This window comes from Myripristis murdjan, chromosome 15 (genome assembly GCF_902150065.1).
Source record: "Myripristis murdjan chromosome 15, fMyrMur1.1, whole genome shotgun sequence".
Taxonomy (NCBI): Eukaryota; Metazoa; Chordata; class Actinopteri; order Holocentriformes; family Holocentridae; genus Myripristis; species Myripristis murdjan.
Window position 1 is genome coordinate 28045700 of NC_043994.1, and position 23213 is coordinate 28068912.

The window sequence follows — 23213 nt, forward strand, 5'->3', positions numbered from 1 at the left end:
AACATGCACAACATCTTGTTTTATGTTTTTTTCCCTCCTTGCTGGTAGAGGCAACACTTGCGGGGGTGGGAGCTGCTTGTCCTTCAATAAGCTACCTATGCAAGTGTGTTTTTTAATAAGCTAACTATGCATTTCTATTGGCAAATGTTCAAAGTGCTTATGATACAGAATTATTGTTGCAACAACCCCAGTTGTTATTTTTTTGTTTTATTATTATTATTATTATTATTATTATTTTACTTCCTAACGTTCTTGTCAGAGAGAGTTTTTTTTTTTTTTTTTTTTTTTTTTATTTCCATACAAAGTTAATGTTGATTATGGTGTGTGTGTATATAAAGCTTAATTTGTAATATTTATACTACATTTATTTTTTTTGAACTACAGTGAGAAAGTGTCAGACTCTCAGTGCATGCAGCCAAAATAAAATACAAATAATTATGTCCTTTGTGTGTTCAGCTAATGTGTGTGTTAAGACTGTGACTCTGCACCGCGTCCGGTATCACACAATGTGGACACCGTCAGCTACCCAGTGAGGATTTTCATTCATCACGAGCACAGATATTGACTCATATTACTCGGATAATACCCGGCTCAACCCCAGTAGCAACAAAAAAGATGATATGGGCGAAGTTTGATGTTCCTGAAAGAAGCACAGGTCCTATATGAGCAGCGTAAATGTGGGAACTCAGACTGAGAGTAATGCCTTGGTAATGCCCCCGCTGATGAGGCCTGCAGGACCGCATCATCCCCAAAAAACAGGGACGCGATCCTGTGGTCACCAACTCCTGTCCATGAAGACTGCAGTTATACAGGGACCGGTACCCTGATGAAAAATGCAATACAAAAAGAAAAATAGAGACATTGTGTCAGGTATGTCAGGTGCTTCTGATTACATACAGACATGGCATAAATTATAATCTAAACAATCCAAATCCAAACATCACAAGAGACGTCTGCAGATTTCAGTATTTAATACGTCACATTCCAGAGACAACACAGTTGCGTCTGTTCTGCTATTGACTCATTTAAATATTTGCAAAGAACCTGAATCAATCAAACAATCAATACTGAATGACAAAAATAGAGAATTCTTCTGTAAGAAATCATACATTAGAAGAAATTACAGGTGGATGACACAGACGAGCAGGCTTCGCCACAAAAGACCCGTCACTGGCGGCGGACGTTTGGAGCAAACCCATCCCACGGCTGCGTTTTGCTGTGCAGAATGACAAGTGCTTTACTGAAAGAGACCCACGATGCAAAGTCCGCCTTCGCGATCTGCGGTGGCAGCAGCGTCGACCCAGTGTGTGAAATTTAGCTTATCCAGTGATGAAAACTCAACAAATGCACGATACGGCGCTGTCTTACATTCACTCCATGACGGCGTTTTTTTTATGTCAAGTATCAGCTCTCAGGAGGCGTCGGGGTTTGGCTCTTGCGGTCGATGACTGTGACGGCGACGACAGTGAAAACATCTTGAGTTGCATTCAACAGGAAAACATTCAGGAAGTTCACGCAAAATTAAAAAAAAAAAAGAAAAAAAGAAAGAAAGGAATTCCCACTCGCATCCAGATTCTGTGCGATTTGGCGAGGTTTCCTGTCTCTCTCCCTTCACCCCAACACAATGGGACTGGATAGTTCAAACTGTCAAAAATTTTACATGTGAAAAATTCAAAAGTAAAAGCTTCTCGGTATAATCGACAACTCAAACCCAAAGACTCTGACGGGGGACTATTTCCTGCCGAAGAACATCCGCCCTGTGGACTCGCATGTAAAGGGAACATCACAGCAGACTGGAAACCTCACCAAATCTTCAAAAGACTTCACTGAGGACACAAGCGGGGAAAACATCTTTTTTTTTTTTTTTTTTTGTATTTTGTGTGAACTCTTTCAAGTCTGAACCTAAAATTTTCAGTATTGTGTATTAATAATCGTAACCTTGGTCATCTCTAAAAATATAATCCTTCAAAAGCACCTGATACGTCGAGCAGTTACAGCTTCGGCTCTGTGCACAAATGAACACGTGGCAGGCTATGTTACATTAAATTTAGGCGAGTAAAGGCCACTTTTCAAATGTTACGCGGACCAACAGTTTGTCTCATCCCCGCCCCGGAAACAGCAAATGAAAAGCATTTAAAAAAATTAACTAACATAAGAGGGTATTTGGTCCACGACGCCGGCTGTCACACGGGAGAGTGTGCAAACCAACGTGAATGACATTCGCTGTGCATCGAGTTCAGCGTGCACACCAAAGAAAACTGGAAATTTTTCAGTCGACTGAAAAGGAAAACATTCGGAATCGGTGCTGCGGGGCGATCAGGGTGGATCGAGTGTAGCACCACAAAAATAAGACACAAACACTACAGCGCTCCGGTACTAAAAATACCCCAAATAAAACAACAACAACAAAAAAAAAAAAAAAACATGCTTTTGGAATAGGCAGCGTGCTGTTTCAGGGAACCTGCAAAGGAAGCTGTGTAAATGTCACTCTGCGACATGGGAGCAAACACCAGAATCAAAATAAAAATGATCAAATTATAAGCATCAGCAGTTCTCCTGCTTTTTTTAACCCATCAGTTCTTAGTCATTTTTTCTTGCACTCGTCTTTTTAGGTCTAGAATTTACCTCAAATCTCCGTTTTTTTAAGAGGCAGTGGACCCACGTTTTGTCTGCCAACAACACAGCTAAATACAGAAATTTAAGAACAAAAAGGCTTGGAAAATACACAAAATGTCACGAGCAACATAAAGTGCCAGCCGTCCTGATCCAAGTGTCACTCGGGTTTTCAGTGTGGCTCCGTGTGAGCAGCGGTGTTTGTTCCCTCGCTCCTCTGCAGGTTCCTCGCCGCCGCCGCCGTGGACTCGTGGCAACAGAATCGGCCGGGACCCTCTACTCCAGCGACTTGGCGAACTCGGCGTAGTCGATGTAGCCGTCGTTGTTTTTGTCATCGTCCCTCAAAACGTCGTCGATGACGCTGATGAGCTCCTCCTCCCTCATGGGCTGGCTGTTCTCTCCTCGCTCCTGAATCCAGAGAGAGACGACACATGCTGGTTAATCAGGCCGGTATCAGTCATTTTGATATAATCAGCTGATATCTGCGCTCACAAAGACGATCAATAAAAAATATCAGCCTGTCAGTGCTCCCCCTTTATCTGCTGATTGATTACCTGTGGATGTTTATTTAGTTTACACATCTTTTTTTATTTAAAATAAGCGCACTGCAGACAGATTGCAGATCTACTTAAGCAAACAGAGAGAGAATAAAATTATACGATATAATGTATCGTGATGAAGCTTGTGATTTACACCCCTCCCTCTCCCGACCGCCCTGCTCTCTAAATATCAGCGCTGGCCACTGAAAAACCCTTTTCGCTCCAACACTATGCACTGTTAACATCTTTTTTTTTTCTTCAAGTGAGCAGATATTTGCAGAAAAACAGTCAAATCCAGTGTTAACCACAGAGCAGGGCTGCAGCAGTAACATGCAAAACAGTGACAGAAAAGTCTGCACACTTTGTGGATTTCTTAACTTAGTAAATCCACTTTGCTGTGCAAGACTTTTCTTTCATTGTTTTTCTAAAACAAGAGAAAAAAAATCTGCCAGTGGGATTAGATTATATCTGCTTGCTAATGCTAATCAATTCGAATTGAGCAAAATTTTCTTGTTCATTTCATTGTGACTTTTAAGTGAAGAATATCTTCTATCTTCTAATATCTGTCTATCTTGCAATCTGCAAAAGTCTTTTTGATCTTGTTTTGAGGATAATACACTGTACAAGAGCAGATTAGGTAAGATTATTAAGATTATTTTGAGAATCTTTGCCTTTTTTTCCCCTACTTAGTTAGTAAATCTTTAAGTTGGTTATATTACATCAGGCTAAATGTCTGATGTGTCTTTGAAGACTCTTTCCAGCTGTGAGAACTGGTTTCCAGACGACCCAGTAACACCTGTCCACAGTCACACTGGGGGTTTGTTTAGTCACATTATTGGAATTATTCCTAATAATCCAGGTCAACATCAACACATTTGTTTACAAAGCAGGAATAAATGCTCGGCACCAGCAGCATCAGCTCACCACACCATCCAGAGTGGTTATTAATCTCCATTTTGTCCAAGTGCAATTCTTATTTCAAGAAGTATTACTGAGTGAAATGATGTTACTGAGTCGCACCTCTCTGTGCACGTGGCTGATGGCTGTGGCCAGCTCCAGTCCATCCAGCAGGTTGTTGCCGTCGTAGTCGTGCATCTTGAAGTAGTGCAGCTGCAGCTCCTGAGGCGTCATGTCTTTCTCCGGCTTGTCGATCACGCCCTCCAGATGCTCCATGATGTGGCTGCCACACGCAAACACACACACACACACACACACGCACACACACACACACCATCCAAACACACAGATTTCATTTCTCACAAGATCCTGTCACACTATCCCACGACGACATCTCAATGTTTTAACTAAAAGCTTCTTTGGAGTTAAAAGGAAGATAATTCATTTACCTTATTTGAAAAAAAAAAATCTATTTCTTGTACATTTTCCATATTTTAATTTTTTAGATTTTTTTTCCTTTGATGGTCAAAATCAGATAATTCATCTCTATTATTTATTAAAATAGCTATTTCTTAGTGAATATCACATTATTGTATTGGATTTGATTAATTTATAATCAACTGCTGTTTTGCCAAGTGTTTGGTATAAATAATGTATCAGTGGGAGAAACAATTTTTTAAATGAATGAATCGATTTCAGTAATATTGATATCATATGAACCTAGACGACCTAAGGAGTCTGTTGGTTGCCAGGTTGTCAGCAAAGGGGCTAAACATCGCTCCAAGGTTAACAGTCTTTGCATGAATTGGGTTTGACAATAATTGCAATAAATCATAACATCAAATCACAATATTTACAAATCGCAGCACATTCTGAATCTGCACCCAAGTGTTTTGTGACAGTATCAAATCAATATATCATCCCAGCCCTCATGATTCCACATGAAGATTATTCATTACAGCACTGTTAAAAACAAACGTTTTTTTTCTGAATCTGTAATTTTTATCAAATCCCGACGTTCCCGCCCACACGAGGAAAACCGCCGTCACACATCTGCTGGCAGCGAGCACAGCTTCAACACGGACGCCTCACTCACTCTTTGTCCTGGACCATGTTTCTGTCCAGGCCATGGACGGGCCTCGAGGCATCGCCCCCTGTGGCCGGCGGCTGCTGGTGGTGCAGCTGCTGATCCCCGTGGGACCGAGCGCCGAGCAGACAGCAGGACAGGAGGACGAGGAGACCCCCCCACATCACTGTAGACGCACCACTCCTCATTCTGACACACAGGCAGAATATGTTTTTTTTAACATCATAACACATTGTGCACCTCCTGTCGCTCATACAGCAGTGAATTTACATTTTACACACCTCTTTTCATTCTGACAGTCTCCTCCTGTTATTTATAGCAGGTCTTGATATTTCTATTAGGAAACAACATAAACTCAGTGCCCACCACCTGTACAGGCTAATGCAGTTCAGGCCAACAGCTCTGCCATAAATTCTACCTTTTAACATAGTTTATAATGTTGACATTGTGGAGAATTTTTTTTTTGAGGTCGTAGTTTGCAGAGGTCTTGTACTGGACTACATTATACTGAGAGGTGTTTCTGATTTTTTGTCCCTCCGTATTTATTACACATGAGGGGGGACAAAATAGTGGAAACACCTCTCAGTAAAATGCAGTCCAGTCCAGCAGCAGCACTAACTATTATGAGCTCAATGCCAAACACAGAAGTGAATGAACACCTCTGTTACCGTGACAACAAGAAACCCTGAGCATTATAGGCAGCAGGAGAGGAAACTTTATGGCACAACAGCTGGATTGGATTGTACAGATGGACGATAATAAAGTGGACACTGAGTCTATATCGTTATCTCCATGTGAAAATGTGAGACATTAATATCTCAAAAGGCCACCATAAGAACGATATTCAATTTAGGATTAGCCAAAGGTGGTGACTGATCCGTTAAGAGCACTAAAAGACTTTGTGATGTAACGTCCATTTGGAAATATTATGCTGTATTTTTTTTTTTTTTTTTTTTATAATTTTCACTGTTGCTCTACTTGAAATTTCAAATAAGCTCAAACTCCCCAGTCATGCTTTATTTGGCATGAACATCGAGGTATGGCAGTTTGTCCACATCGTGCAGCCTTAGATTCTATTATGCTGAATCACACAGGGTGGATTTCTTTTTTTGTTATTACACTTTATCACACACACACACACTCACACACACAAATCACATTACATAATATACACTTTTCTCTGTGTCTCAGTGTATTCCCCTGCTGTTGCTTTGCACAAAAGGAGCTACCTATGTTAAAAATGAATAAAAATAAATAAATAAATATGGCACTCCTACAGTCCAGTGAGGAAGATCCCCACAGACACACATGTGACTCCAAAGCACTTCAAAACGCCATAAAGTGACTATAATAACACTTTCAGTCTCTACAGCTCATTTTATTTCATGATTTATTACCTGATTGATTATTGTTTTGCATGAGGCTGAACCACACCTGACGCTCTCTGCCACATGGAAACTGTATTACAAATTTTACATTATGAGTATACATCTATCCTACATAAACATATGCTATTCTATAGATATTATGCGGATATTTTTCATTATAGAAATGGTTTATGCAAAGGTGAAAAGTCTATAGACATTCTACACACACAGTTTAGTATTTTTTATTACAATTACTGAGTATGCATAGTCTTTTTTATATATTTTTGTATTGATTTCTACTTAATAATCTTCTTTTCTAGTGTCGAGAACTATATTTTATGTAGTTTACTATTGTTCTTATTTAATATCTATACAACCTGCTGCTGGGACACAAAATTTTCCCAATTTAGGACCAATTAAGTAAATCAATCTATTTATCTCTGTATTTCATACGCAGGCTGCCAGAGAGCCTCTATAATCTCATTACTGCTCAGACACACTGTACAGATCTCTATGGGTATATTACGCATGTTTGTAGACTATGAGTGGCCTGACCGAAAGCAGAGTGAGTTTAATGAGGTTACATATGAATGTGCTGGTTTAATATCAGCTTTAAAATAGAGGCAATATTAAGGATAACAAGAAACATGTGCTAGCTGAGCGGCTGGCTGCACTTACATCAGCCAACACGACGCCTAGTGCCGAGCCTAGTTTCAAAACACACCGCGGTTTCCTATCAGACACTATTTCTACGGCGGGACAGTCAACACAAAGTGAGCTAAAGTGTTAAAAATGTTCAGTAAAGTCACCTGCTTAGTCGCCAAAGGTCCAGCTGGATGTGATCTTTGACTGAAGCGTTCACGGTCCCTTTTTGTGCGCAGCGAGGCGCCGTAGTCGCTTTTTGTTGTTGGACACGACAGCGATGTCTGATTGGACGCCTGCTCTCAGAGAGTGTGTAGACGTAAGATATTTCACTTCTCTTAACATCCGCTTCAGCTTTAAACTCACCAACCGGACCGCTAAATCGTTTATGTTTCCTCTTCTTCGTCTTTCTTTCTTCTTTTTTTTTCTTCGTTCATAGTTTTAGCAATATGTTAATTTATAACGACTTGAGATGTGTATTTGTTAGTAAATCTGTTAAAACACAAGTTTACTTCGGTGCAATGTGACTGTGTCTGGTGTTAATACATATTTTTGCATATGCTAGGTATTGTAATCACTAGCCAATCATCATTTTACGCGTGTTTTTTTTTTTTTTTTTAAATTATTATAAATCGTGAACTAGGCAAGGCAAGTTTGTTTGTATAGCACATTTCAGCAACAGGGCAATTCAAAGTGCTTTACATAGAGCATAAACGGCATTAAAACAATATAAAAGCAACACAAGAAAACATGCATAAAAACAATTTAAAAAGTCTTAAATTTAGGAATAAAAAGAAGCTAAAAAGAGAATAAGATGATAAAACAGAACATTAAAAGTTACAGTGCGGTGTAAAATATTAACCCTTAATGTGGTTTAATGGAAGGCAGCGGCAAACAGAAAAGTCTTCAGCTGTGATTTAAAAGAACTGAGAGTCGCAGCAGATCTACAGTTTTCTGGGAGTTTGTTCCAGATATGTGGAGCATAAAAACGATCTAACAAAGATAACAGCATTACTTACAAAAGTTTTGTTAATAGCTGTGTGTTCTCTTGTGAAACAGAGTGAACTATCTCGGTTTAGTGATGTTCTTTGGGCTCATTCTGATTGGACGGCGTCAGCACGTCGTCGGGGGGGCGTCGTCCCGGCGGCTTAGCTGTCAAAAGGTTTTCCGCACAGAAACCAGAACCACGTTATGTCGAGGAGACCCGCCGGACGGGAGGCGCTTGGTGTCCTGACAGACAAATGTCAAGTTTCCAGAGAGAAAATGACGCCGCCAAGGCTCTTTTCAGACGGCTCGAGGTTTCATTGTGCCTCTCCTCCCAGTAGCTGACAGTAGACTCCCAGTAGAAACCCCGTGTGTGATTTGAACCCCCCGTGCTGTGATTTAGGAGCGTTTCCACCGAGTGGCAGAAAAGGAGAATAATGTTACTTGCCGTTTACAAATGGTGTGTTTTTATATGACTTCCCAATCTCCTTTTAGTGTGCCCTATTTTGACCAGATGAAGGCGCTGCAGCGTGCACATACACTCATTATTATTATTGTTATTATTGTTACTATGATTTTCTGATTGCATCTCTTAGTGTGTGACAGGTAAATTGTAATTGCCCCAGTGTATTTCTCTGAAGTTGAACCCAAGCCAAGTGTTGCCGGCTGCTGCTGCCAGACCAGATTTCCCAGATCAGGCACGGAGCCAAAAGACCTCAGTCAAGTTGATTTTCCAGCGAAGTCATTAATCAAATGAACTCTGCCAGGACGGCAATAGCAGCTTTTAATGTATACACCCTGCTTCCTTTGCTTTTTTAAAAATTTATTTATTTGTTTTGTTGGGGGATTGCACACTTTGTTGCCCCATTTTCAACACAGCTTCTCCTGCCTTGGTGTTTTTCTTAATCCCCACCTTATCCTTTTAAGTGTTAAAGGAAAAGATTAAGGGCGGACGCTCTTAAGAGGACTGCCTTTTCAGTCGGCTGTAGTAAACACCTACACACCCATTAAAGCCCTCTGCCAGTGTGAGATCCAGTAAATGTGGTGTGTTGTTGGAAAAGTGGAAATGCTCTGAGGCAAATGTGTGTGTTCATAGAGAGAGTAAAAGACAAAAAGACAAAAGTTAAGAGAGGTTAAAGTTAGAGTTTAACATGTAAACACTGCACAAATCATCTGGTCTGCAATAATTAGGCTATGTTACCCTGGCCAGGCATTCCTGGAGGAAGAAATAACAATGCTGTAATATTCATATTTTCCCCATGTAGAGTTGTGTGGCGTTCAGTAGTCTGGTAGGTTAATGAACTTTGTTTTTTCCATGTCCTCTGATGTTACTGTGTTATTTCTAAATAAGGACTACATGCTTTTACAGGCGATAAAACACACTCATACATCAACTGAGTTGTCATCAATCAATCACCAATCAATTAATCAATAGTTTATCCTTCAGTTTTAGCTCTGACTTGACACAAATTGAGATTTCATGCACATTTTTAAAGCCAAACGTAGCTTGGATGAATTCTTACTTTCTGTAAAACACTGAAACCTTTTCCTCACACTAAACAAACAAACAAATAATAATAATAATAATAATAATAATAATAATAATAAAAAACCCCACACTGACTGTACTCCAGAGTGCATTAAAAAAAAAAAAAAAGAAACAGCAGATGTACCTATACACTGTGTATAAAGCCTACACAAGTATATTTTGGACAACTTTTAGAAATAATGTACATGAATTATTATGATTATGCCACGTATTTGTGCGTCCTTCTGTTTTTTTTTTTTTTTTCCCCTTTTTTTCTCAGCTGTATGGGTTTTAGGATTTTTCTAAATTTATTTTTAATTTATTTTTTTTTATTTTTTTTTTTATTGCAGCCTGTCATGCTCTGCCTGCTCTTGCTGACTGTGTGGACGGAGCTGCCCACCCCCACCCCCACCCCCACACCCCCTCCCGCTCCTCCAGACTTCTCATGTTGTTTCTCTCCTCTCAGTTCGCAGTCACTCCCATCGTGTCCGGGGAGTACAGCCACCACCGGGACCGAGCGGCCATGGCGTCCCGGGGCTCCTTCAACCAGTACCGGCTGGAGGTGGAGATCGACCGTTACAGGGCCGAGTGCCAGTGGGACAAGATGCCGGCCATGATCGACCAGCTGCTGGCCTCGCGGATCCACGAGGACGGTGAGTGGTCGGCGCACCTGGCCGCGTCCACCTGAGGCGCCGCATGTCGCTTCCTGCCCTCAGCGCTCATCTGCACGCTGCAAAAAAAACAAAAAAAAAAAAACAAAAAAAAAACTCCCTGTCATGCAGCCTTTCATCAGCCTCTCTCCTGTCTTAAAATCTTTTTTTTCTGTTGTTGTTGTTGTTGTTGTTTTTGTTTTTGTTTGTCAGCATGCGCGGAGTGATCCACCACCGCCGTGTCATTTGACTTTTTCAAGTTCATGTTCAGTTTTTCTCTTGAAACTAAACAGAGCCCTGTAAGAACGTGACACCTGATTCAAACAAACTGATTTACAGTGGAAATAAGGGGAGTTCTCTATTCCCATTTACAGATTTTTTCCCCCCACTTGTCTTAAGAAAAAAAAAACAAAAAAAAAAAAAAACAGTTTTCAGCACTCACTGTGAGACTTGAGTATTTGTTCCAGTGGACACTTTTTGCAGTGGGAGTTGCACTGTACACAAGTTGAACTTTGGACTGCCTGTCAGTGTGAGATCAAGGGGAAAAAAAATGAACTTTACTGAAGGATTCTCCAGTTTTATGCTGGCCAAGCGTTAGTGGACCAGGAGTCACTTTAGTGGTCTGCAGCAAAATGAGGAGTAATTTACTTTTACTGTTATTTCACTATGCAGACGTTTACTCAGGTTTGTGTAACGACACAGACAGCAAGAGTGGCTGCTTGCCTCTTTATCTCCCCTGCTGCAGTGTAAGCATTTAGATCATTCTCAACTCCCAGGGTCAAACTCTTATAAACTGGCTGTGGTTTATCTACTTGAAAGCCACTGAAATGACCCAACATGGCAACCTCCAGGTGGATTTCTCGTCGTCCGGGCATAAACTGGCAGCACATTCCCAGTGACCTAATGGCTAATGGACGGTTCAGCCTGTTCGCTGCGTGTCCCTGCCCTTGAAATTGTTGCACATTGTTCATGCGGTCAAACAATGTACGCAAACAAACTTATCACGGGCCTGCCTCATAAGTCACCAACGCACCTGCCTCCAGCCCCTTACCTCAGCAGAGTAAATAAGGGCTGAGGCGGCAGGAGGGAGCCGAGCTGCACGGCTGCTCTGACGGGCCGATGGCTCCTGAGCGGCCCTTTCTCCCTGGCTGCACGTGCACCGGAGTGTTAAATCAATGTGCTGTAGGTGTGAGCAGAGTTCACACGAGTGCGAGCTGCTCTGACGTGGAGCTGAAACACCGAGGCGCCGCTCCTTTTTAATTTTAGCCTCTCTTTGAAGTAACTCTGCCTGGCAAGCCTGAATTCGAGTTAAATCCCCCCATAAAAAAAAAAAAAAAAAAAAAAAAAAAAAAAACATTCACACTGCTGGAAAAAAAGAAAGGTGTATGTCTTTTTTTTAACAGTGTGACAGCAGTAAGTGTTGCAGTCATCCGTGTCTGGGGAGCAATCTATTTTTTCCAGGATGGCGAAGGTTTGTATTAACGTACATTCATTCTCATCAGCCTTCCCCTCATGTTAACCTCAGCCAACTTATTCCTCACCCTGACCTTGACCAGTAAGTGAGCATGAGCACTCAAAATGGAAAAAAAAAAAAAAAAATGACTTCTCTATCCTTGGAAAAAAAAAGAAAAAGGCGTCCGTGAACCATTAGGGGCCTTTCAGAAGGATTCAGGTGGTCTGCAGCAAAAGCAGGAATGAATTTATTTCACATTTATGCCATTCCCTGGACGTTTAAGCCACCAGGGAATATTCTGAACATCAGTCACCTAACAAAAAAAAAAAAAAGAAATCCTCTCAGATTGGATTTGCACGGGCATCTCGTGCTCTGTTGTGCATTTTATTTCAACACGAAAAAGTTTCTGATCTAAAACATCGACTGTAAAACGTCACATTTGGCGACACCAGCCTCAGTATCCCAGAATGCATTGCAGTCGTGTTTGAGTAACATGACTCACTTTTTCTGGTGAAAACTATCACACCACTATCTCTGTTTCTTCCCTTCATGTGTGTTTCAAGCCGACACCCGTCCTGTGGCCTGACAAAAGGCATTCTGGGATACGTAGGATGTTGGTATATATATATAGTATACATGTGTGAAGGAGACTGGGGGAAAACAGATACACAAAAAAGTGAATTACAGTACAAAATAACTCCTGGGATGCTTTGAAGGCCACACACCAGTGAGATCTTCCCCGTTTTTTTTAGTAGGTTTGATTAAACTTTTTGAAGTGACGCCACATTAGTCCTGCAAGAGTTTTCCCACAGCATTTTTAACCTCTTAGGTACTTTTGATTGCAGCGGTGTGTTTTCCTTTCCCCTGAAGCCCAGGCTGCATTTCTTCTGAAATCACCACAGCACATGCCTCCTGAGCTGAGACCCGCTCGCGTATTTATCCCTGACTGATTCCTCCGGCCTTGGCTGAGCTGATAAAACCGTCGAGAAAATATGTCGAGTGCAGCGGGGGTGTAAACACGGCGTCACGGCACACACACACACACACACACACACACACACACTGACGGGGGAAAGCTAAACAGGAAAGGCTTTAATCCTCAGCATGTGTCCACAACAAGAGAAGTTAACTACTGGACACGGGCTGGCTCCAAACACACTTGTTTTATTCGCCGTGTGCCGTCTCATTTAACGTTTCTCCACGGGTGCAGGTGGACGTGTGGAATGCTTTGATTCGTCAGCAGCGTCACATGATCACGTATCAGAAGGAAACTAACGTTGAAATGTGGAAAAGTGTAGTTTCCAAATAGAGCCCTGGACTCTGGTGTATTTTAACCTCTCCTGGTGGGAAATGATGTTTTTAGTGGACTGCGTCGGGTTTACTTTGGCTGCAGAGCGAAATGACCTCTGACCCCTGGACTCAGACCTACTCCCCTGCTCCTAAAACGCCTCATAAAGGAATATTTCAACCTTTTGGGGAAAATATCCCCTTTTTTTCAGCTTCCCCAGACTGAGACAAGATGTTCAATACTATTTTCACCTCTGCACGTCCTGTGGTTTGGATCTAATGGGTAGCATTTTGTATTAGCTTAGCATAAAGCCTTGAAGTCTATAGGAGTCGTTAGCCTAGCTCCTTCCAAGTGGGAAAAAATAGACTTTACAGCCACTGTGAAGCTGTCTGATTTACAGTGGATCATGTGGATTTTTTTTTTTTTTTTTAAGAGTTGTTTTAGAAGTTAGGCTAACGATTCCCATAGACTTCAAGTCTTTATGCTAAGCTAACTTGAAATGCTGCCCACCAGGAACCGAACCAGCGGACATGAAAGTGGTATCGAACATTTTGTCTCAGTCTGAGGAAGTCGGAAAAGGTGGATTTTGTCCGAAATATTGAGTGTTCTTCTAACTCTTAACTTTTAAACCCCGCCCCCCAGATGACTATGGGACGCTGCTATTGGCCGAGGCGCTGCTGGAGGAGTGTGTGCTGGAAAACATGGACCCGTTGCGGAGCTGCACGCCTCTGATGGACGTGGACCAGCCCAAACTGTCCCAGGCCAAGAGCCACCTCAACTCCATCCTGAGCCGAGGCCGCCTGACAGTCAGTCGCACGCTCTCATCTGCTTTCTCCTCCGTCCAGATCCCTCCTCCGACCCTCCCTCCTATTTTCTTCCTTTCATTATAAAGTTTACTGTCTTTATTTAACCTTTTTTTTCCAACCATGATAGCCCCCCGGAGATTAAAGCTGTTTTTTAGGCAGAGGTTGCAGGAATGAACACACCCATATAAAACCAAATGAAAACATTTCTACATGGGTGATGGAGATTTTACTCTTTAATAACACCAATAATCTTCTATTTTCTACTTATCAAAGTTATAAAGTGCTTCACAGCCAGTGTAGTAATACATCAAAGACTAAACAAGTGTACAAATAATGCAATTAAAAAGAAAAGAAAATCAGTTTAAATAACAGCAGTGGTGCAGAGAAAGTTTATGAAAGCAATTCACGTTGTGATTTGTAAGAAAACACAGATTTTGTCTGATTTTAGTTGTAAATTTACCCTTTAATTTTTCCCCCAATCTATAAAAACTCACCTCGTGTCTCACAGATTAATTAAGCTGAAGTTTGTTGAGTGATAAAACCATCATAGCATGGAGCACAGAAGTTTTTTTTTTTTTTTTTTTTTTAACTAAAATTCATTTAATCCGTTATCTTCTGTTCTCCAGCCGAGGTACGTGAACGAGGCTCTGCTGCTCATGGCCAAGGTGCACTACGTCCAGGGCCGCTACCGGGACGCCCAGGGAATGTGTGCCAGGGTGGGGATCGACGAGCTGACCCGGGACGACCAGCCCGTCTACCACCTGCGCCTGCTGGCCGAGGCTTTCATCATCAAAGGTACCGAGGTGTCAGGTGGAGACGAGACGGAGGAGCCAGGAACTAGAATAAAACACGAGGAATACTCTGAGACGGAGTGCAGACTAAACTCAGGGCAGGTGTAAACAAGCAGAGCCGGGTCCAGTGAAACACACGAGGGACACACACACACACACACACACACACTCCTCTTGAACCAAGAGAGAACTGGTTCTGTTCTGGTTCGTGCACCAAATTTTGAACCGTTCTTGCATTTCCACCAAAGATAGATTGGAGAAAATCCTCGTTCTAAAGTGCGACTGACTACCTGTGTACCTGTGGTCTGGTTAAAAATAGTGTTTACAAATGTCTTGGCCAACACTAAACGTCACATCCTGCTCATTTCTCCAGGACAGAATCAACACACCGGCTACAGGACCAGCACGACTTACAGTTTATTAATCTCAATCTGCACCCGATCAGGCTCAGATTAAGGAGGTCAGTTATTATGCAGGTGACAGCAGGCGGGACAGAGTGTTTGAGTTCCTTAGTTTGCACCTCGGTTCCATAAAACTTGAACCGAACCCGTCGGAGAACCAGAACAGAGCCATAACAGAGCAGGCAAAGAGCAAAATACCAGAAACACAGGAAATAACAGGAGGTGTATAAAGCAGAACCAGAGTATCAACGAAGTATTACCACATTCATGTTGAGAAGTATGATTAGTGTAAACAAACAAGACTATTGCTGGGAAGACCACCTCAGCAGCTCCTTAACACATCGTAAAATGTTTTAAATTCCTAAGTAGTCTTGAATTTGAATTTGTGAGGTCTTAATTTCACTGTAAAACATTTTAACTAATTTCATTCATCCATTTATCTCTATGTACTTCTTCTTGTAGATTAACCCGACTCACCTGATACTTACTTATGTCATACCTACCAGCAGAAAGAGAGATCCTAAAAATCCTTATAATTCCCTGTGAAGTTCTGTGGAAAAAAGCTTTTGGGTAGGTTTATTACAACACCCCCTAAAGGACACTTAAAATTCATATAAAAACTTATAAAAACATTTCATAGAGTCATAGAGTAATAATGACCACATTCCTATCAAAAAGTTACCCCTGCACTCGATCACAAACAGAGGATTTGCCTTTATGCTCACCTTAAAAGGCTGAGTTGTGCAAGAAAAAGATGATTTGTCTTAAATTTCATTAAAATCTGTCTTTAAAAGATCTTTAAAAACAACATATTTAACTGACTGAACCCTGTAGACATATGCCGTATGCTATAACATGAGGTAACAAACATGGAAAATCAGATATATATCACAAACCACAGAAAAGGGAAGAAACATTTTGCCCATTTTGACAGGAAAACAGTAAAATTTAAAGTCACTGAATATAATTGGCATAAAATATGAGCTAGGAAACCCATGCCGGCCAAATCAGCAGGACCCCAGAGTTTCCCGAGACTGTACACCGTGTGTGTGGAAATTGGCTCCCCTGACACCTCGCAACCTGCCGAGCAGAGTCGACATTCATAGCAGGTCTAATTTTCGAACCCTTAAGCCTCGCCTGTCAGCCTCGAGGTGAAGAGCGCACCGGCGGCAGCGAGGAGGAGCGTGTTCCCCTGAAAAACACCACAGGCGAGTCTGAGCAGCTCCCTGCATGCATTTCCTCGACAATCCCGTTCCTAATCCCCGTGGCAGGAGTTATTACCGTGCAGAAATTACAATGCGCCCGTATGAGTTTGGAAATGTAAATTAAAAGTGTGGACGCTGCCGAAATGCTGTTGAAATGAGTGTAACTTGCACTTTGTTACGATCGTACAATGATGTTAAATGTTTTCTGTATTCGAAGCTCACAGGTTTTTGGCTTCACTCGCCACACAGATAGTTAGTTAGTTAGTTAGTTAGTTAGTTAGTTAGTTTAGGAGTAAGCCGGTCACCCTCAGGCGAGGCTGAGTCTGAGTCTTTGCCAGGAAGGTTCCCGGTTAGGCCGCATTTTTAGGAAATAAGGCCGGAAATACGGTTGAAAGAAACCCTGAGCAGTTCCTTTGAGAGAGACTAACTGGACGTGCAAACTCGCCTTGCCCACCTCTGATTGGCTAGAAATCGTTGCGTCCGCTGGTGACGTTGGTGAAGGTTGGAGTTAGCCAATCAGAGGCAGAGCAGGTGCATTGTTTAATCTTTATATGTCTGTTTGGACAAAATGGATGGTTGAATAAATAACATCCCTAACTAGCTGTCCAAGGTGACGGTAACCAAGGCCAAGCCAAGGCTTAAAACTCTCAGGCACACAGCTGTTCTGGATTAATAAAATAGTTAATTGAATGCAGTGTCCACATTTTCCTCATGAGCATCTTTCAGGCTCAGGTTTTCCTCTCGCTTTAAGCCGTGCACACAGCCGTCACATTTTTCTGACAGGAATGGAAGTGAATTTTGCAACTTAGAAAAGTACGCTTGGCTCCTGTTAATTATTCTCCATAAAGGTGGCCTTGTGTCTCCTTGTGTCTCCTTGTGTGTTTGTGCCTCCGTCCTCCTGTCTGCCGCTCTACGAGCCTGTCCCGAAGACACTTTTGGGAGTTGTTCCTTCTAAAAATGGGAGTAAATATCATCAGAGTCATGTAATAAAGCCGGCTCCTCTGGGGGCCGTTCAGTTCCTCCTGGTAGTTTTCCAGACAGATGGTGTTTTAAAAGCATGATGACTGCGAGTCATCAGACTTTGTGTCAAGGAGTTGCACGGCTAAGATGAGTGTCCTATTGCTCACAGTCACACACACACACACACACACACACACACACACACACACTGCACAATAAGTGGAATTTCCCCTGCAGGACATTGAAGGGGTCACTTAACAAAATGTGATTGTCCAGTCAGATGTGGTGTCGAGTTCACGTCCACTCTATTTTGACACATTAGAGGCAAGAATTATGAAAGGTCAAAGGTCAGCTGTATTGAATATTATTGTCTGTGTCACTGAATCCTGATGCTGAAACAGTGTGGCTCATCATCATCATCATCATCATAAGGATCCACATACTCCTTAATCTCCTTAAACTGAACGGAAATGTATTAACGGTTTTGTTTTAATGTGATTCATAATTCCTAAAAGCCACTAAGTGATATTTACAGTGGATTGTTATGACAGGCTGTTTTCCGTTTCGGAGAGGCCGCATGAGAGCGGATCCTACAGGAATCTCTCTGACGGGCTGGAACTGGAGACGTCGCTCAGCTCCCCTGGGCGCTGCTTTCTTTTTTTTTTTTTTTTCCTTCCGTGTTCATAGCGCATATTGTTGTGGGAATGAAGTCGGATCTGAATATTTGGATGATGATGTCTCTCCCATTGGCAGCTGTCTGCTTATTTGATTAGGCCTGGCGTCTGGCCGGGAGCTCCTGTCCCTCCCAGGCTTCCTGCAGGCCGGGCGGTTCCTGCTGCCCCCGTTTATTTACACTAATGCGTCCGCTCGCTGACATCAGACCAGGCATCTGCAGCGCGACGAGCCGCTCGCTGCTTCCTCTGCTTTCAGGCCGCGTTGACGTTTCCTTCACCAGTTAAAATGACAGAGAGGAGGAAGCGCCGCAGCTTCTGTGGGAGGCTGATGGATGTTCTCAAAAAACCCGATAACCTTTGGCAGAAACCCGTGATGGGAGCCCCAGTTCATCAGCTGAAAGTAGACAAATTTGTTCGTCTTTTCAATATTTTTTTTCTGGTTAATGGCTGGTTTTCTTTTCTTTTCTTTTTCTTTCTTTTTTTTTTTGAAATGTGAAATTAAAATAACAGCATGTGAAGTCTTTTTCTGAGCAGCCATAATAGCTGGGACCAAAATAGAGGCGGACGTGGAGCCAAAAACCTCAAAATTCTCCCGAACTTGAATGCCACATAAAACCGCAAAAGAAAACACTCCCGTCTCCAATAGCGAGCTGCATATCTGTTCTTGTCCGGGCTTATCTGGACCAGGCTCGTCGCTGTTTTCACTCCAGATAAATACTTCCATTATAAACTGATTGCAAACCACAACCTGCATTACATTTTGTTGTAAATGCTGTTACACAGTTGAATACTGACCTCCACCTCACACTTTCATCAACGCCAGAACTACACAGATGTGCCGGCATGCTGTCTTACACGTTACCTGTGTAACTTTAAATCACCATTTTCAGGTCAGACTTTGATTCATAATTCTTTCACATTTTTGGACTCAGATTCCACGACTATTACTTTTAATATGATGTATTTGCCACGATTAATACATGTTACATTTCTTGGTTAAAATGGCTCATTTTTCGCTCAATTTATTTTTGCCAAGTGCAGCTCACCCGGGAACAGGCATTGTGTTATTTGGCTCATTGTTGCCTAAAATATCCTGATCTCCCAGCAGCCAGACATTTAACATTGGACTTGCCAAAAAAAAAAATTACAGTGAACATGCTCTCGAAGTTTCCAAATCTTACTGGGAGAGGTATCATCCATAACATTTCCAGTCCTGGAAAAAGATTATTTTTTTTACTGTTGACTCCATGAATGTGGGACGGTGAAGACGAAGCTGCACGGTTCATAGAAACAGGCCTGAGGTTTTTAGGTCTGATACCAAGTCTGGGCATAAACGTATAAGACTGTAATACTGAGAAAACCTTTATTTTTAGAATTCAACGGGCACTTTCTTCCTTTCCCAGATGACTAGATCTTTGGTTTAGAAATGACGTTTATCAACAGTTTATCAGCATCTTTCTGGTAACTGGAGTTCATTTTCCAAACTGGGGAGCAGAGCTTTGGAAATGTGTTGCATTGCTCTTGCATGACGGCGATGGATTAGCAAAAAAAAAACTGTTAAATTATTTGTTTTTGTGCGAGTTCCACTGCTATCTGGACCATTGCACATTAACTTCTTCATCTTGAGCTGTTTAATTAAAAATGGCCCATATTTGCACAAAAATTACTCGGTTATCGTCGTGCTGGTGTTCACGTCACACCGGGTTTAACCGCTGAAAATAATCCCGAATAGTTTTGAAGCAATAGGGATTTTGAAATTGTCGCTCACTTATTTTTGTTATGGTTTGCTGGGTTAAATTTCATGAGAGCTGAGTGAATCAGTGAGCACAGAGGCGCAGAGAATTCAACCTTTGACTCCGTTTGAGGCGACGCTCCAGCCAATCAGGGTCCAGAATTGAGATCTGGACTGAATTGAATCAGCTGGAATCCGACCCGGGACAAAAACCTGTCCGGTCAGAGCCCAGCCGGTCCACACATCATATTTTCCTCTGCCTCACCTTCATCATCATCATCATCATCATCATCATCGTGGTGCTCTCTGTCCGTGTGTCAGGTCTGTCTCTGGACCACCAGATCGTCTCGGCGGTGTCTCGAGTTCGCCTGCTGGAGCGCGAGGAGGAGAGTCTGTCCTGCTACCTGCGGGCCTGCGACGCCGCGCTGTGCTACCTGCAGCAGCTGGACAAGGTGCAGCTTCACACACACATGCATCAGCCTGTGTGTGTTTGCAACGTGTGTGTGTGTGCTTATGGCTGCCTAAATAATAACTAACTAGTAAATGCGTGCCTGCGTGCGTGTATGCACGGCATCTTGTAGGTCAGGGTTGATGTAGGCTTGTAATTTCTACTCTGTTTTTATCTTTATTAGTTTCATATTTAGTCACATCCATTTCTGAGTGGCTGTAATTAGTTTCAGAAAACATTTTTCTACTCTACATCAGAGTTTTCTGTCATAAACGCTGAGTTTAATTTTCCAAAACATGCAGTTTTATTTAAAGGTCACGTGTGTATCAAGCAAGCTGTAATTGCTGTTTGTGTAAATACTGACAGAAAATTGTCCTTGTATGGTCTTAGTGTATTTATCTCTGGCTTCATCCGGTACTAGAGGATTTTTTGGCCACTAAACTAACAGTACTTCATTTTTTTCATTTTTTTTTTAAAATGCAGACATTTTTGTTTAGCTCTCCCTCTGTTTCCAGATGAATTGAGTGTGTTCTTGTCATGTCTGTGTGTGTGTGTGTGTGTGCACTGTCAGATGGTGATGACGCCGCAAGCGAAGACGGCCAAGGCCAGTCTGCCTCCGCCGCCCATCGAGCTCGAGCTGAGCTACTTCCAGCAGGCGGCGCTACAGAGCGCTTACCTCTGTCTGCTGCAGAGAGGGTGAGCCTCACACACACACACACACACACACACACACACAAACACGCACACACACACTCACACTCACACACTGCAGTCTAATATCTCAAACTCTCTCCTATCTGCATTCAAGTCCTTTGCTGCCCTGTAAGCACATTACCTGTTCTGTTAAAAGTGCATTTTAAATGAATTTGACACGACTCAGCCTTTGATTTTCTCAGCATTAGAAGAGGTGAAATCAAGGAAATGCCGCAGCAAAAACAGAATGTATTCCCCTTTTTTTCTGAGGCATGCTTAATTTACTAAACACTATGGATTTATACTGGAGGGAGGACTCACACCCACAGGACAGGAAACACTTTGCTCCCCTAAACCTGGACGACGGATGTGAAGGAATTGCTTTAACACAACACAAAGATGCTAAAAAATCATATTTCTGCCGGGAAAAAAATACAGTTTCTGCATGAGTGGGAGGTTGATAACTTTTTTATTGTTTTATTTTTATTATTGTAAATTTAATCAATGTTTCTGTTAGTTGTGCAGCCATACTGTTACCTGTACTGGTGCTAAACTGGAGTAACTGGGGTCAAGGATTTTATCCAAGGCTAATATCTGATGCCAAAAGCTGCGAGTAACATGTCCGACATAAAAACATAACTGTGTTGATTTTCTAGATTTTTGTGGCACATAGAAGCCTGTGTTTTTCAAATAAAAAAAGGATTTCATATCAGTTATTTTGTCAAGTGACCACATGATTCAGTGACATTAACAAATCGGATCAATACTCATACAATATTACACTCAGTGCTGGAAAAATGGAAAAATGGTAATGGTGCATCCCTTGTTTTTGTCACACAAAAGCAACTTATGAAAAAGAAAAAAAAAGACACACAAAGTAATACAACTCTAAAAATGCAGTTGCTGTTTGTGTATTCTTGTGCTTCTTTGCCTAAAATCTTTTTTTTTTTTTTAAAGTATAGAGATTGACGTCCCTATTCCACTAACAGTCTATCTGATAAATGTGTTATGCATCTTAGTAAATGACATACATTTTGATGATTCTGATGATGGGGTACTTTAAGGCTCAACATCTGAGACATTTTGTTCTGCTGCTGGTTATGCAGCTTCTAGAATGGCTGACACCTTGTGCCGTGATGCAGGAAACCTTGGGCTTTGTCATCCAGTCCTGTTTTAGAAAGCGAGGAGGAGGGGAAACACAGAAAAGAGCATTTTTAGCTCCGTTTGACCTTGCCTCGGCGCCCCAGAGGCGCAGTTTTAGCTCGTGGCCAGCAGGTGTCAGTGTTGCCCTTTAGCTCAAGAAGAAGGTTTTGAGTTACTACAGGGATGTAAACGAGATTCTCCACATTTTGCTCCAGTGATTGCATGACAAAGATCTTATATCACAGTGGAGCTCTGTTCCCTGTTGTTTCTCCAATTATTGAGGCTGTAGAGAACAAAGGTATTATTATTCACCTGGGCTTCCCTGTCACTCTGCACCACTGCACCATAGTAAACACTACAAGGTGACATGGACATGGTGCTATCTGCTCTCCTATCTGATGTATCACATGTCTGTCGGCCTCTTCCTCACTGTGTAATCTTCTCATATCATCCCCTCACATCCTCGACTATACGTATATATATATATATATATGTATATATATATATATATCATGGTCACTGAGTGCATGCATGTGTGTTTGTGCGTGTGTGTTTGTGTACATGTTAGTCATCTGGCGCAGGGTGCCCACCAGTTGCGTAGGGTCCTTAGGGTGGTGGAGTCACGAGGATCTCAGAGCTTCAGGAAGGTGAGGGGGGTCTCACGCATACACACACACACATGGACACACACACGCACACATGCATACATACAAGCTCCTGTTTGCGTTATGAGCTGTCAAGCATGGTCTGCAGTGTATTCATGACTCATGCACTCCACTCTACAGTGTCTCCTATACTTAATTTTCCACCTACCATAGAGTTTTTTTTAAAGGAATATTCCAAGTTTTTGGTACATGTCCCATTGGCTAACTTAGCCATTAAATGATGAGAACAGAATATAGACTCCAAAAATCACCCACGCGCCCTCAGCAGATCATCTCATGTTCCATGCTAATGCCTTGGCACACGCTGCACGGAGTGTGGTAGGCCACTCGTGAGAAAATGAGAACTAATAGCTGCTAATGAGCAATTTTGAGTGATGTGTGGTTAGGTTGGGTTAGCTATGCTGTGACGGATATCCAATCCATTTTACAAGAAACACCTACTGTTTTCAGCTGCCAGGGACTCTGTTCCCTGTTCCATAGAGAGTGAAGGTGGTGATGAAATATCTCCAAAACTGAATCCTGTCTACACCAGCTATGCTATTTCATTTAAAACATTTACGACTCTGCAGGCCACATAATAAAAAAGATTCAATCCTCTATATGTGTTGGCATGCTTATAATATTACTCAAAATAATCCATGCTAAAT

The 23213-nt window shown here is 42.0% G+C and overlaps 2 protein-coding genes across 4 annotated transcripts in view; one reads left to right on the forward strand and one right to left on the reverse strand.

The window, feature by feature from the left end:
- Positions 1–956: 956 nt before the first annotated feature.
- On the reverse strand, positions 957–7422 carry mcfd2 (multiple coagulation factor deficiency 2, ER cargo receptor complex subunit). The gene is made up of 4 exons (XM_030071405.1): positions 7313–7422; positions 5146–5325; positions 4173–4332; positions 957–3021 (listed from the first exon to the last, which is right to left on the reverse strand). The coding sequence occupies exons 2-4, from the start codon at positions 5322–5324 to the stop codon at positions 2890–2892; spliced, it is 471 nt and encodes a 156-aa protein (XP_029927265.1). The 5' UTR covers position 5325; positions 7313–7422; the 3' UTR covers positions 957–2889.
- Positions 7423–8291: 869 nt separating this feature from the next.
- ttc7a (tetratricopeptide repeat domain 7A) overlaps positions 8292–23213 on the forward strand; it is a 69033-nt gene continuing 54111 nt past the window's right edge. Inside the window, exons 1-7 of one of the 3 annotated variants that reach the window (XM_030071388.1) lie at positions 8292–8443; positions 10124–10310; positions 13691–13854; positions 14481–14649; positions 19939–20069; positions 20637–20761; positions 22470–22548. In XM_030071388.1, coding sequence (XP_029927248.1) covers positions 8387–8443; positions 10124–10310; positions 13691–13854; positions 14481–14649; positions 19939–20069; positions 20637–20761; positions 22470–22548 — 912 coding nt within the window. In that variant the 5' untranslated portion in view covers positions 8292–8386. Of the gene's footprint in view, positions 8444–10123; positions 10311–13690; positions 13855–14480; positions 14650–19938; positions 20070–20636; positions 20762–22469; positions 22549–23213 lie in introns of those variants that run through there. The other 2 variants (XM_030071391.1, XM_030071390.1) reach the window with 2 other exon arrangements.